Source organism: Cynara cardunculus, assembly GCF_001531365.2.
Source record: "Cynara cardunculus var. scolymus isolate 2C chromosome LG 14, CcrdV1, whole genome shotgun sequence".
NCBI lineage: Eukaryota > Viridiplantae > Streptophyta > Magnoliopsida > Asterales > Asteraceae > Cynara > Cynara cardunculus.
Genome location: NC_037541.1, coordinates 12,018,674 through 12,034,016, shown reverse-complemented (window position 1 = coordinate 12,034,016; position 15,343 = coordinate 12,018,674). Strand labels below are relative to the sequence as shown.

The 15,343-nt window shown below is 33.8% G+C and overlaps 2 protein-coding genes across 2 annotated transcripts; both read right to left on the bottom strand.

The window, feature by feature from the left end:
- Positions 1-1,797: 1,797 nt before the first annotated feature.
- LOC112526432 (membrane protein of ER body 1-like) lies at positions 1,798-3,629 on the bottom strand. The gene is made up of 3 exons (XM_025136715.1): positions 3,425-3,629; positions 2,745-2,956; positions 1,798-2,348 (listed from the first exon to the last, which is right to left on the bottom strand). Exons 1-3 carry the CDS (start codon positions 3,627-3,629, stop codon positions 1,968-1,970), a joined length of 798 nt encoding a protein of 265 aa, XP_024992483.1. The 3' UTR covers positions 1,798-1,967.
- A 4,332-nt stretch (positions 3,630-7,961) lies between these two features.
- LOC112526707 (dolichol-phosphate mannose synthase subunit 3) lies at positions 7,962-13,358 on the bottom strand. The gene is made up of 4 exons (XM_025137100.1): positions 13,036-13,358; positions 10,284-10,431; positions 9,208-9,315; positions 7,962-8,334 (listed from the first exon to the last, which is right to left on the bottom strand). The coding sequence occupies exons 2-4, from the start codon at positions 10,383-10,385 to the stop codon at positions 8,275-8,277; spliced, it is 270 nt and encodes an 89-aa protein (XP_024992868.1). The 5' UTR covers positions 10,386-10,431; positions 13,036-13,358; the 3' UTR covers positions 7,962-8,274.
- Between the last annotated feature and the right edge of the window lie 1,985 nt (positions 13,359-15,343).

The following is a 15,343-nucleotide window of genomic DNA, read 5'->3' as shown; positions in this document are numbered from 1 at the left end:
GATGGAGGGAGAAGAAATGAGAGTTTTAAAATACCTAAAATATTCTTACAATAAAATTTTAGTTCAAAATTACCAAAATTATAAATTTATTAATTTATCTATTGATTTGTGGTTGAGATTAGACCTCACGGTTATCACAAACTAATTGGTTCTAATTTGATTAGGCTCCATAACACTCCAACTACAAATAAACATAATAAAATATTTCAAATCATTTATTAAATAGAACATTACAATAAACTAATAATATAATGATTGTTGGTTAAAGGGGTAACTTCGTAATTTTCCTTTTAAGCATTTTCTTTGTCTGCATTCTTCAAAAGTTTCATGAACCATTTAACAAATAATATCTCAAATCTCAAAGATTATCAAGTCCAATATTGTGGTAATTATTTGTGGGTAATTTAGTAATTTTACAACAATAAACTAATTGGTAACTGATAAACTAGTTGATAGCTAATGAACAAATGATGCTTAACAAAAAGTAACTGAAAAACATGTAAAATGATCAAAAAGAATATTAAAGAATTTAATCACAAGGGTGGTGTCTGATTGGTCTGAATTTGACTTTAAAGGTCAAAAGTAACATGATGTCTCAGGTTCAAATTCAAAGAGAAATAAAAATTCTCTTATGGTCACGGAGGTTTAAATGCGGTGACTTTGGGCTATCTGCAAAGCAGGTGATTGCCCTGAGATTAGTCGCTCGCATAGCGGGTTGGATATCCAGGTTAATAAAAAAAAGGAATATTAAAAAAATGAATATAAATTTATTTTATATTAACTTATATGAAAACATTTTTAAAATCATAATATTTGATTTTTGATAACTTAATACATCAAGTAACAAAACTAACAATTAAAAATTAATAATAATAAATCATTAATATGATTACAATAATTCAAAATAAATAATAATTAATATTAATTTAAAGTTAAAGTTAATTAATATTGATTACTATAATTAATATTTATCGATAACTAGTTAACCTTCTATTTTGAAGTAATAACTAGTTAATTTTTATTTTATTAATAATTATAGTTTATTGTATTAATAATTAACATTTATTTATTAATAATAATAATAATAATAATAATAAATAACAATAAATATTAATAAAGGTTATAATTAAAAAAGAGACTAAGGAGGTGTTGGTGGTAATAAGCATTTTTGAGTGTTTAGATAAACAACTTATATCGGTGTCAAACTGGTAATAAAAAGTTTTTGAATAAGTTAAATCATTCTAACATATTATTTAATAAGAGTTTTTGTAGAAAAATATAAATTGTTTCAAATAAACAATCACAAACACCCCCTAAAAGCTCCTACAATACCACAGAGTTCCAATAAAGTTTATTTTAATCCAAATCGTTAACTCAGAATATAAGTTGTATAAAAGGTTGTTTACTTGCGGCTTACTTAAGCTTATTGATCTATCTGGCTTATTCTTACAGTTCATTTTGGGTGTTTACTTACGGCTTATTCGCACAAAACATCGCTTAATCGCACAGACAGAAATAGTGCGTTATCCATAAAAATGACATATCTATCTCTTATTTAAAGCACCGCATCCTTCCCATATGAGGCACCTCATCATCGGCCTATTTATGATTTTTTGTTTTGATGTTCAAATAATTAATATTAAGAGGTAAATTGATCATTTATGTTATTCAGACTGTTGGTTCAGATAAAAAAAATAAACACCACCATCAATTTATCTAAACAAACAAATTTATCCATACATGACTTAATAAATTTTTTGGTAAACAGCCACCTAGCTTCTTGGTAAACAGCCACTTAGCTTCTTTTGTTGAGCTAAGAATCAAATTCAGACCTTTGCTTTTGCAATCATACCCAACAAGACCAAAAATTAGGGGCAATTTAGTAAATTACATTGTTTGAAGCTAGGGCCAATTTGGTAAAATTACACTTTCACCTTTCATTGGAACCTAAAAAAGAGGCTTTACATCTAATCTTCTAAGCCAGCCACATCCCTAAGTAACCACCCAATCCCATAAGCTGCAAACCCAGCAAGTGCACCATTAAAGAGGGTCCCACCGACCGACACCCAGTAATTTTGGCCGGCGATCTTGGCCTTGGCAATCCCGAGGATTGCCAAGGCCAGCGCCGACAGAATACAGGCGCCAATGAATTTGTGAGTGTCGTTGCGTGTGAACGGGATCAGAATGATGAATGCAAGGATCGGAAAGCTACCGAACACCAGAAAGGCTCCGAACGTTATCAAACCTTTCTTCCACGGCTTCTCGCCGTCGTCTGGCGATAGGATTCCGTTTTGGACCATCTTCTCGTCCACCATTATGTCGCCATACTTTGCGAAGATGTTCACGACCTTGGAAAAAGAGGACCATTTTTGTAAGTAATTGTAAACGAAGTCGAAACGTGTAGATGACAAAACGGGCGGGTTTGGTGACATTTCAAAACGGATTTAGGCCAAACGAGTAACTTATGCAACGGAATTTGTAATTTGTCTGAATGCCGAATGCAATATAACACAGTTCCAAATTTTCCTACTTAATATAACAAAGTTCTAAAATATCTTCTTTACCGTGACAGTGTTTTTGCTGTGAAGGTAAAAAAACCTTTCATACCAAAAACACTGTGAAGATTATTTTCTCCGTGTTTTGCTGTGAAGTTTTAAGTGTAAAAATCGTCTCTCGTGTCTCACGAAAACAGTCATGTCTGATCCCAAGTCTATATATGTGTATATATATATGTATGTATATACCATGGTTGCATCTTGGGTGTTCATCCCAAGAGCTTGATACCGCTGGAGTAACGATTGTTCTTGGCTCCTTCGGCGGTTCGTGACCTCCCACTTCGTCACCATCCGCTCCTTTGCCGCCACGTCCCGCTCGGTGTTACTAGAAACATAGTCTCCGAACCCCATTGATATCCCATCCGCCACCAAGTTCGCAAACCCCAGAACCAACACGTCAACTGTAAGAACCGAAAACAATGGGTCAAAAGATGCATGTATTTTTAGTTCCTGATTGGTTTGAGCTTAGCTGCAAAGATCAAAAGTACCATAAGGTCTCATGTTCAAATCCAAGAAGGAATAAAAATCCCCTTGTAACCATGAAGGTTCAAATACGGTAAATCCAGACTATCTGCAAAGCACATGATCGTTCTGAACGGTTCGCATAGCGACTTGGATATCCAGATGAATCAAATATATATATATATATATATATATATATATATTTAATCTTATAAATCTAAGTCCTACAAAACGGTCTATAAAGACCCTTACCGATTTATAGTATTTTATAAACCCAATTTTCTGCATTAAATTGTAACATTTTTATACAGTCCAAAAAACTGGGTATGTAAAAATGTGCATACCTTTTTACACCGTTCAGATTGAACGGTGTAAAATACACATTTTTGGAGCAACCGGAAACTCACCGGAAGATAACCGGCCGGCAGAAATGGAGGAGATGAGAGAAAACGAAGTGATGATGGCATCGAGTCCGGCGTAGACGATGCTCTTCACAAGTTCTCCTTTCCACGGCTCTTTCGGCCTTTCTCCGCCACTATTCTTCTCTAAAGCCGCCACGTCTGGGAGGAGAGGGGTGGTGGTTGTGGTGGCGCCACCGCAGTTTCCGGCCATTCTTTTGCAACCACCTTTTTTTTTCACCGTGGATTTATAAATAAAAACGGAGAGGGATGAAGACTGTGAAAAAGAAGGTAGAGTTGTTTGATGTCGTGGCAGTTTGCATGTTCAGTGGTATTTACACGTGTTCGCATCTGGTGAATCGTTGACTATTGCTGGGTTTTGACGACACGTGGCAGGTCGAGATTCGTTTGTTCCATAGGTGGTGACTGAGAACGTGTGGCGTGCACACGTTTCCCTTATTGGGAAGGATTTATTGTTAATATTTCTATTTAAATAATTATAATTTGAGTAAACTCCAATTTTGGTCCCTATAGTTTAGCGAAATCTTTGAAACTGGGACGTGAATTTTGATAAGTCTAGAAATTATGCTCATGGTTTACATTTTGCTCTGAAAGTGGTCTACGGTCACTGACTCTGTTAAAAGTTATCCGTTAAGTAAGGGGTAATTGCGTCTTTTTTGCTCTCTCTTTTTGTCTATTTTAGTTTTTTGTCTTTTTCACTTGACTTTTTCTTTTCGAGAGAGAGAAAGAGAGAGTTGCATGATACCCACCATCTCCTTCATTACAGTCGTAGCCACCGTCACAGTCATTTCGCCTGAACCAACTTTCTGAATAAACCCCGCCTAAGCTTTCCTTGCACTGGTGATAAACCTTAGTCTACGTTCAATCTGATTGATTATGGTTGTTAACGTACATGATTGGATCTTCCAACCACTCATCAATGGCCACTGTTTCTTCAAGAACTCGCAAGATTCACTCATCTCGAGATAACCCTCCTCTGCCTCTTTATACACATACACATAGATAGAAATGGCTCGAAATGCGTGTTATGTGTGGGTGTACAAGAGAAATGACCCTCCATTACTGTAACACCCTGATTTTTACCATGAGATATGTTAGGTAATCTACAACAAATTCTCCATAAATACTCCCAAATAATGGCTAAATTAAAACTTTTGGTTGTTTACAGTTAAAGACTTTAAAATAATGTGTAACTCGAAAACTAACCCGTCACATACTGGATTGCATTATAAACTTATCTATCATAGATGTTTGGACATGAATATTGAACTTAATTGGATTAGACAAGTCTCTATGTGTGTCTTTTTTTCTTTGTCCAACCTGAAACTTGATGTCTCTGAGATGCATACTATAGTCAGCTTATAAAACTCAATGAGTTCATAGTTTGCGTGAATAAAAATCACTTCACAACACACATATCAACTTGTAAACTCTGTACCAAATAGTATGCATTTTCTAAAAAAAACATGCAACACTAAAAGAAAATATATCTCATAAATTGTCTGGCATAAATTGTCTGGCGGGCACGAGTCCTCTAGTCACTGGCATTCCATGGGTTGTCTGACCTGCACCTGTCTTGACACCCATTACGGAATCGTGTCACTTGTCGCATGACTCACTGATCAAATGTTTACCTGTTAAAACTGATCATAAAGCTTTCATATGAAATATAATGCTAGAGTTATTTGAAACAAAATAAACACATAGCATGCAACTGATCATAAGATAATGTACATGGGAAATATATTGTATCATGTATGTAAACTGAAATATCGTGCATACGTACACATAACCATACAAATCATATAAGAAAATAGATTTATACGTAGATATGCATCTTACTGTAAGTCTCATGAAGACTCACCTGTCCGTATAGATGGGCTACCGATAGCTCTTGAGCGAAGAACTATACATTTCGTACCATAATACATAACCAATGGCTTAATTTCTTCAAAAGTCAACTATGATCAAACTTTACCAGACTTAAAGCCAAACTCCAAAAACCGAGTCTCTTAATATCTCAATTATCCTCATCTAACCTTATTATTAAAATACTTATGGATCAAATGAGTTAAAAGTCAACCGTTGGTCAACTCGGTCAACCTCGACTAACTTTAGTCAAATCCCAAGTCTAAAACTCGATGACGTCCTAAAACGTCAAAATAATCATTTTAAAATCTTATAAATCAATCTCTCTAAATTAAAGCATCCCAACAAATACTTAACTCAAATTACAATGCTTAATCCGATTATTAAATCATCAAAAATAATTTAATGATTTATTATAAACATCTCTCCTTATAAATTAATTAATTAATATTAATATTCTACAATAAATTAATATATTAACTTGAATTAATATATTAATTAATTTAGAAACTAATTTATTAATCAATATAATCCAAATAATTGTAACTTAACCAACTTACGGGTGTTTAGAATTGCTTATTTGAAACAACTTATGTTTTTTTACAAAAGTCCTTATCAACTTATTATAAGTTAAAATGTTTTAACTTTTTAAAAAACTCCTTATCACCGGTTTGGTACCAGTATAAGTTGTTTATCCAAACACTCCAAAATGCTTATTACCGGTGTAATATCGAAATAAGTCAATAAGTTTTTTCCCTTATAAGCAATCCCAAAACCCCCTTAAACCCAAAATTGACTTATTATATATATATATATATATATATATATATATATATATATATATATTAAGGCCCATCTAAGCTGGCCCAACAACCAGCCCAGACCGGCTGGCCCAACGTCCAAGTCCGTCCAAAACTTTCGTTGCGTCTAAACTCGTCGGCAGCTGGTTTTCAAGACCGATTGGCCTCAGTTTTTGACTGTTTTTGCTTATTCCTTTTCTAAAACTCTAGAAAATCATTTTCCTCAACCATAGGAACAAAAATCAACGAAAACTATCAAGTATTGAGTCTCATTTGCTCATTTAAATATTGGGTTCGAAAATCAGTAAAAAAACTCAAAATAGGACCTCCAAAACTAAAATTGAGACATAAGACCATTAAGGTTTGATAGATGACTTAAAAACGAAGCTAACCATATGAATAAATTGAAATTTGGTTGAGTATTTACCTCCAATCGTCGATAACCGGAGCTTTTCGAACTCGAAATTCAACCTCCGATTTCAAAACATAAGTGTAGAGGAAAGTGTTGTCTACGTATATCAGAATTTTTTTGTCTTAATAGCTGAAAATTCGAATCAATAGGAAGCTTCAAATGAGTTGTCGATTTCAAAATTCTGAAAATAAATCAAGTATGTCATTTTATCATAACAGGTCCCTCATGTATGAGAAATTTGCTATCTGACACTCACCACTTTTAGAAAATGACATTCGACCCCCTGGTTTCAATACTTTAGCCAATTTTACACGTTTCACCCCCCCATCTGACATTTGCTTTTATTTTTAGTCCAATTGAACATAAGTTCTTTTCTTCACTTCTCACTTTCATTAATTGACCCTTTTTCACATTTTTCTTCACATTTATGGTCCAGTTAAATAAAAACCAATTTTATTTATTTTCCTTTACTTTTCGTATTTATTTATTTATTTACCCCCTTTTTGAGGTGTCATAATTACCATCAAGACATCCCTCCTATACTTCCAAACCGGTGTGCATTGTGTTCGGGTGTACCAAAAAAATGGCCAAAATATGACCCATTAGAGAAGACGATAGGGTTTTCTTTTTTCGGTTTATATACAATTTGTGTGTATATATATATATATATTATATTTGTATCAGAATTAAATACATTGTTCGTAGCTATAGTTTGATGGTTATAATAGAAATAAAAAGGAAAAAAAAATCAAAAGATAAAGTATAATGAAAAACCAAAAATAAGAGAAGGCAAAAAAAGACAAAATTACCCCTAATTTAATAGATAGTTTTTACCAGTGTCAGTGATCAAGGACCACTTTCAGAGCAATATGCAAACTACGAGAATAATTTCTAGATTTGTCAAAGTTTAAGTCTCACTTTCAAATATTTGACTAAACTACAGGGACCAAAATTAAGCTTACTCTTATAATTAAAAAAATTAATAAAAATGGTCATTTTTGGGCTTTGGATTCATTTTTTTGGCCATTTTTCTCTTCAAATTTCAAAAATATCACTATTTTTGCAATTGACACCTTAATTTGCGAAGGGGTCAAAATGTAAAAAAGAAAAGTTTCTGAAGAGGTGAGCGCTTACCAAGTCACATCACTTTACGGGATAAATATGACAAGGACAAAATCTTATCCGGTAAGAGCCGAAGCAAGAACCGAGTCTTACCCAGTAAGTGAGGGCGACCACTCTTACTATGATTAGTGCTTACCAGGATTAAATTGTTGCATACAATGCGTTTTAGTGAATAAAATCTTATCCGGTAAGTAAGTGATAGTGTTGAATTTTACCAGTAATTGCTTACCGGGAAAGTGTTTAGATAAACAACTCCTTAGATACTGCTGGATCAAAAGCCTATTTGACGATAAACCGGAAAAATGTAACAAGTGATGAAGACTTTACACAAAAAGAAGACATCTGATTCATTCAAAAACTGAGAACAAATCATCCATGACTTTATATACAAATGTATTCATATAAAACAGTATAATTTACACAGGGAGGTTGTTTCCGTGAAGACATGTGAGAAAAGTAGCATAGTAACTAAGAACGTAACTCGAATCAAAATTCAGCCATACTTCTATACGAAAGACCAACGGGTATAAAGCAAACCACGAGCGTGAGTAAGTTGAAGCTCAAAAGATCTTCGAACAATCGTTGGTGTCGGTAAAAAATCAGAGAAATGAAGATGTCGGTTTTTTCGTTTGATGTCAATCAGAACCCACATCTACCCCTTTGTGTTTCAAGAATTCCTTGGCTTCAATTACATCCTGCGAATTCAACCACAAGAAGTTTATTCGAATAAAGGGTCATTCGCTAATCGGTACCACTGGTAGAGTCCAACCTTCTTGGAGGTTACGATTTCAAGCCTCACTAACGGTGAAAAGTATATGCGAGTTCTGGGGTATATAGATATTATATACTTCGAAAATATTTTATATTATACAATTAAGGGAAAATTGCACCAAAATGGAACCAACTTTCACCTGATTCCTATTTTGGGGAACCAACTTTCAAAAATCGTCATTTTGGGAAACCAACTTGCACCTGATTCCTATTTTGGGGAACCAACTTGCAAAATAATTATAGAAAAATAACTAAAATTCGTTTTTTTCAAAAATTAATGCAATAAAATCTATTTTTCATTTCAAATTTGGTTTTTTTAAATTCAGATATCAAATTGAAGATATTTTCAAAAAAAATCCAAAATTACCACAATAAAAATTGTTTTTTACTCATGCAATAAAAAATCAATTTAATAGAAAAAAATTAATTGATGCAATAAAAAATTAATATCAAATATCACATTCAAGATTTTTATATCTAACCAATCCGTATCAATATTAAAGTTTAAATCAAATTTGACAAATCAAACCAAAAGTTTGATAGAGACCCTTAAATTACCTGTTACCTATTCAACTAATGAACCAGACCCTTAAATAAAAGTTTGATAGATACCCCAAAATGACGATTTTGAAAGTTGGTTCCCCAAAATAAGAATAAGGTGAAAGTTGGTTCCATTTTGGTGCAATTTTCCCTATAATTAATATTGGAATCTCAAATTTTGTTATAGTTGAATGTAGGTTTTTTAGAATATGAATACTCAATTCAGATGGTTTATCAGCAGAATGATATGTAATAACCTGCTGTAACAGGATTGCCTCTTGAGGACAAGTTGGAAATTGCATCAGACCAACCCCGACCATGAAGAGACCGTAGCATCCTAGCGACACGATGAAGTACAGAGGCAGCTGTCAAATGAAGAAATTAAGCAACGTTAGCTGATAACGATTCTTCAGGGTGCGTTTGGTAAGTATGCAGAGACGGACCCAGAATTTTTTTCAAATGGTGGCACCAATTGACTATAAGAAAAAACTATAGGGAAAAATTTTCAAACAGTGGCACCGTTTGACTATAAGAAACAGATATACGGAATTTTTTTTCAATCGGTGGCACTATTTGACTAAGAAAATGACACTAGCAAGATTCGAACTTGGGTCTGGGGTGGAATAAAAGCCTTGCAAACCAACTCTACTAAATAAAACTTGTTCTCATTGTAGTTTCAAAATACATACGGTGGCACACAACAGATTAATACGGTTGCACCTTTCACGAACCTAAACTATTTTACCCTTCAACGGAGGAATAATATTGTGGCACGTGCCACCGTAACCACCATGGTAGGTCCGTCCATGTAAGTATGACAGGACTGGACATGACAAAAGTGGACAAGACGGACAAGACTGAGGTAGACGGATGAAAAATTGTGGAAGGTTTTAGGGTTTTAAACTAACATGGTAAGTTAGTAATTTATCAATCTTGTCCATCTTCATATCTTTGTTCTAACTTATTTTGGTGGGACAAAAGAAATGCATTTTCGTCCCACTCTGTTCTGCATTGTCCAAGTCTAATATCGTGCCAGATGTGGGACAAAGTTTTTGTTCTGTCATGTCCCACCCGGGGCATTACCAAACGAACCCTGAATTAAAATACAAGAATTGGAGATTTAGGGGGTGCTTGGTTGGGGTTTACAGGGGGCGGGAATGGAAATGAAAATCATTAATGGTGGCTGGTTTGATGTAATGAAATAGACGTATGCTCAACAAATTTAGGGGAATGAAACCCAATCCCATTTCCATTTCCCCGCATTCCCATTTCCTGAAACAAACCAAACGGCCCCTTATAAATCAATCCATAAGCTCGAGATGAAGAGACTTACCAACCAAGTATGACTCCGTGGAATCATTGCAGTCTGTAATAGGCTTATCCATACGGCAGTTATGGCCACCAACAATGTCATAATCTTCACAATATGTTTCATTTGATCTTCACAAAATCAGGTTATCTCACACTAGCAATAATGTAGTCTGAAACAGCATAAGACAAGATTGATTAGATGCTTTACTTCCGGACTTGCTAGTTGGCTCAAATTCTTTGAATAGATACGTTATGAAGTTTCTTGAAAAAGTTGTAAATGATAAAATAAAAATGCATTTATTCAAGTATGTTTTGAGACACAAGCTGTGTTGATCTTTATGGGGAAAGAACAACCATATAGCATACAGCTAACAAAACATTACAAATAAGCTAGAACTTAACCAAAATTTCAATATGCAGAAGCAGGTTTAAGGATACAAATTTGAGGAATGAAGATAAAAACTAACCTCTGTTAGTCTAAATATTAACCTTAACTTCAATAAACAAGTTTTGGAGTCCCACACCAGTAGACGTGCACCATCAAACCTCTCTCTCTCTCTCTCTCTATCTATCTCTCTCTCTATATATATAGGCGAAGGATCATGTGAGAAGGAGAGTTAATGTGAGAAGCATGAGAAGGGATCTGGACCTTTGATCACCTTTAATCTCAAACCCATCCATGAATCGCGTTTGATACGGGGATTGATCCAGTGCATCTCATCCTAATGTGCATCAAGGGTGGAGATCCCTTCTTACGCTTCTCACCTTAACTCTCCTTCACACCGGAACCCAACTATATATATATATATATATATATATATACACACACACATATATATGCACACATACGTACCTGCCCTCTTATAGACTCTTTTAAAGAGAGATTCAAAAGGGTTCCACATATCCTAACATGATAACAAAGTTAAGGTCTAGCATCACTTAAAGACAAGACACTCTTTCGCCTCCATGCTTGAGAGCACCTTGGGAGTTTTAAGTTCCACATCGGCTAGGCTAGACACGAACCATCGAACCTATTTATAAATATATGTAGGATTCTCCATGGCTCTTTTAGATAGAGAATAATAGGGGGTCCACATATCCTACAAGAAAAGATTATCCGATTTTTTTCACTTCGAAAATACACATTCAAACACCCCTAAAGAAGAGAATGCAACCATCCCCCTGACTGGAACTGCAAATGCAGTACACACATTCATGTTACAGATTAGCATATACCAATCTACACTACATAAGCACAAAGTTGTAAATTTTAGGGATTTTGCAAGACTGCAATTAAATGAATGCATTGCATGTCAACCAAAAGAGGGAACCCAAAAAACAACTCCAAGCAACAGAATGTGGGGAAAAAGCAAAAGAATCCTTCACGTAATGCCATCAGATGAGATATACCGTTCAATTATTTTCACAGTCCCTTTAACAATATACTAATGGGACTCAAACATCATATAGCATACAAATTTTATACAGAACTGTTTCAGCAACATCCTTCAAGTTTTTGGGAAAGGACCCAATGTTCCGACCATAGAAGATATGGCGCAAGCAGGTTATGTTAACGCCTCTTCTCCTTTCCGTACCCTCATGACAAATATGTTGCAAACAAACGTCATCTCGGCAATTCCAGCTTGTTAGGATAGAACAGGACAGAATCGGTATCCAGACATGATAGAACACAATAGGACAGAACATTGTTCAACGTTTGGTAACACAGAACTAGACATAATAGAACAGATAAAATGACCAATTTACCCCAAATGAGTTGTTTATATATTTTATATGGTTTGATTAATTATGTCATTTATTAAACTATAATAAAATAAATATTTTTATAACATATAACATTATAAAGTTTTTGTCAAGAAGATTAAAATGAGACCAAAATAAAAGGTTTATGTCATTTCCAATTTTTATTTTATACATTTTCTATATTATTTTTTTACTATTAATATTTAATAAATTACGTAAATTAATCAAAATATAGAAACCATATAAAATAATATTTTGAGAACAAAAGTGGAAGTTTAAAGAGTATAAAATAAAATAAAATAAATAAAATTTAAAGAATGAATAAAATGTAAAGAGGAAGGCGTGTTTGATGTTTTAGAAGAGAATTATGTTCTATTTTAAGGTTATATTGATAAAACATAAGTCTGTTCCAGCTTGGCAGCTTGTTCCATGGGAGGGTTCCATTTTGTTCCTATTTGATCCACATAAAATTTCTGTCAAACGCAGAACAGGGATCCCTTTTCTTTTCCAGTGTACCAAACGCAGCCATAGATTTTCTCCAAAAGTGGATCAAACTCATTTTCTCTAAACAAGTACAGTTTCAAACAATATTCAAAACTGGAAATCAAGTATTCAAATGGCAGCAACATCCAACATTCCAGGTTTACAACAATGTTCAGAAATAGAAACCAAATATTCAAATTTCAAGTATTACGAAACAAATGATTCATGAACAATATTCAATACTAGAACCCAAATTTTCGAAACTTAAACAATGAAACAAATGATTCAGTAGCAAAATTAAAAACTGGAAATGATAATACGATGTTCATAACTGGAAAGTGGAAACAAATCAAGTGATCAACAATATTCAAGTACATTCAAAACTGGAAACAATATAAAAACTCAAACAAGGAAACAGATCAACAATTCAAGTATTCAAATCTCAATCGATGTCCATGAACCCTGAATCAAACAAATGAAAAGCAACAAAAATACAAAATGTTGTTTGAAGTTCTTAAATTTGGTACCTTGAATTTGAGTTGAATCAAATCGAGCGAGTAAAATCGATCTCCGAAGAGGTAGTGCTTCTGGGACTGGTGTCCAACTTGCACTTATAGCAGAAATCGATCGACCTGTTAGGGTTTCTCCGTTTTAGATCGAGCCGTGTTAGGGTTTGAGCGTTATGTTTCCTGAAATTGGTGGAATCATGGCGATTTTAGGCTTTGGGGATTTTGGATGGGTTTTCGGGTCAAATTAATGATCCGAGTGCTTTTTTAAAAATTTTATTTTCCTCCAAATCCAGATTTCATGGATTTTGATTGTTTTCATTGCATCTCTATCTAGCAGAATGGGGCTGGGATCTCAATTTTCTATTCTTGTTCCGGTCTCCATTCCCGTTGGAGAATATAATCACATTCTCATCTCCAACCGGGAACGGTGATCCCCAAAGGGGAAATAGAGATTTTTTGTTGTTTATGTAAGTTATTTTAAATTAAATATGTAAGAAACTATACATGTTTAAATCTCAAACAATTTCAATAAACTTAAACCAAAATGAATTTAATTTAACTTAATACGAAAAAAACCACAACATCATATAAGAATTAATAACCTATAACAAAAAAAAATTAATCCAAAAAAACTTAAAGTCACATGTACCAAAAGATATTAAGTAATATAAAATCATATCGAGTAATTGTATTTTGACTTGACATATGAAATATTACATATTAACATCCAAAAAAACAACAATATTAGATTATAAACCTAATTGAAAAATAGGAAACTATGAATTACCGTTTTAGTTGAAATAAATAATATATATATATATATATATATATAATTTCTTAATTAATATATATAATGGGTACGGGACAGGTCAGGGCATACGATCCCTGTCCCCATCCCCGATTTAGCGGGGAATCCCTTTCCCTGACCGGGGCGGGTGGATCGAGTTCCCCGATGGGACGGGACCCATTCCCGTGTCTATCTCTACCCGGCTCTTTCATCCATTTTGCCATAATCTCTCTATCGCCTCGAGACAGACAAATTATTTATAGAAATAGCAAGTATTTAGAAAAACTGGATTACATTCTAAATTCTACAAATCAAACGCACCAAATATTACAAATCCTTTCACGAAATCCAAATCCCTAAAAATCATCTCGTTAAACCAAACAGGTTCTTAGCTTTGGTTTGCAGAAATGAAATGGATTTGGGGGGATTTGGATTTCAAATCCATTCCAATCCCATGTTTGGTTTGTTGGACTGTCTGAATTTGAAAACATAGGATTTTGAAATCCTTAGGGGATGGATAGGATTTCACCGTATTTCATAGGATTGTATACAATGGAATTAATGGAAAATATAGAAAATAAATTTGTTATATTATTGAATATTTTAGTGCTATATTTGATGTCGGAGAGATTTTGACCTGCTTTGCGGGTAGCCCGAAGTCATCGCATTTGAACTTATGTGGCCACAAGGGGATTTTATTCCTCCTTATATTTGAACCTGGGACCTCCAGACACTTTTAAACTTTCGAGCCCAAGCTCAAACCAATCAGGCACCACCCTTGTGGTTGATGAAGTTGACGAAATCATGGGCTTGCAGATCTTTTCTTTTTTAAGCTTGACTAGAGACCACGAATTTTGTAGAATTTTCTGTGGAAGATTTTTAAAGAATTATCATGGGTCTCGAACCAAATGAACTGTTTTTGAAACCAGTAAAAATAAAACTCGAATCCCATCATTGAAAGATCAACAAAGGCTCCTATACCTCAAAGCATTGAATCGCCATATGATAGAAGATGTTGAATAGTCTAAAGACGTTATGCTGTAATATGAACTAGTATGGGAACTTTTGATTAATGATCTGGATATTGTCTATATAAATATATATTAGTTGTTAATAAAATCATCAACAAATAGTATTCAAATAATTCGAAAAGTTAAATAAAATATAAATATATACATACATGTATATATACCCATTGAAACAAACTCCATGAATCGACACAAATGCACCAATCCATATTCCACCTCATCACCGCAAGGTTTTAAATTTTATAATCCTCATAGTGTCACCTTATCACCCCAAGGTTTTACTTATATATATATATAAAGATATAATAGTATAATAATTTTGCACTATAATTTCTACCATTTGGTTTGATTGGTTTCCAACCATGGTTATAAATTTCAAATAAGGTCATCCAAAGAAAGATAACCCTATGAGGCATTTGGTTTGATTGGTTTCCAACCATGGTTATAAATTTCAAATAAGGTCATCCAAAGAAAGGCAACTCAATGAGGCAAACCCCATATTTGACACAAA

What these genes read in the sequence shown, in the direction of transcription:
- LOC112526432 (XM_025136715.1), bottom strand. Translation starts at nt 3,629, where the DNA reads ATGGCCGGAAACTGCGGTGGCGCCACCACAACCACCACCCCTCTCCTC. An exon ending in TGCCGGCCGGTTATCTTCCG is followed by an intron (nt 2,957 to 3,424) that starts GTGAGTTTCCGG and finishes CGGTTCTTACAG; the next exon opens with TTGACGTGTTGGTTCTGGGG. An exon ending in ACACCCAAGATGCAACCATG is followed by an intron (nt 2,349 to 2,744) that starts GTATATACATAC and finishes TCTTTTTCCAAG; the next exon opens with GTCGTGAACATCTTCGCAAA.
- LOC112526707 (XM_025137100.1), bottom strand. Translation starts at nt 10,385, where the DNA reads ATGAAACATATTGTGAAGATTATGACATTGTTGGTGGCCATAACTGCC. An exon ending in CACGGAGTCATACTTGGTTG is followed by an intron (nt 9,316 to 10,283) that starts GTAAGTCTCTTC and finishes TTCATTTGACAG; the next exon opens with CTGCCTCTGTACTTCATCGT. An exon ending in AGGCAATCCTGTTACAGCAG is followed by an intron (nt 8,335 to 9,207) that starts GTTATTACATAT and finishes TTGAATTCGCAG; the next exon opens with GATGTAATTGAAGCCAAGGA.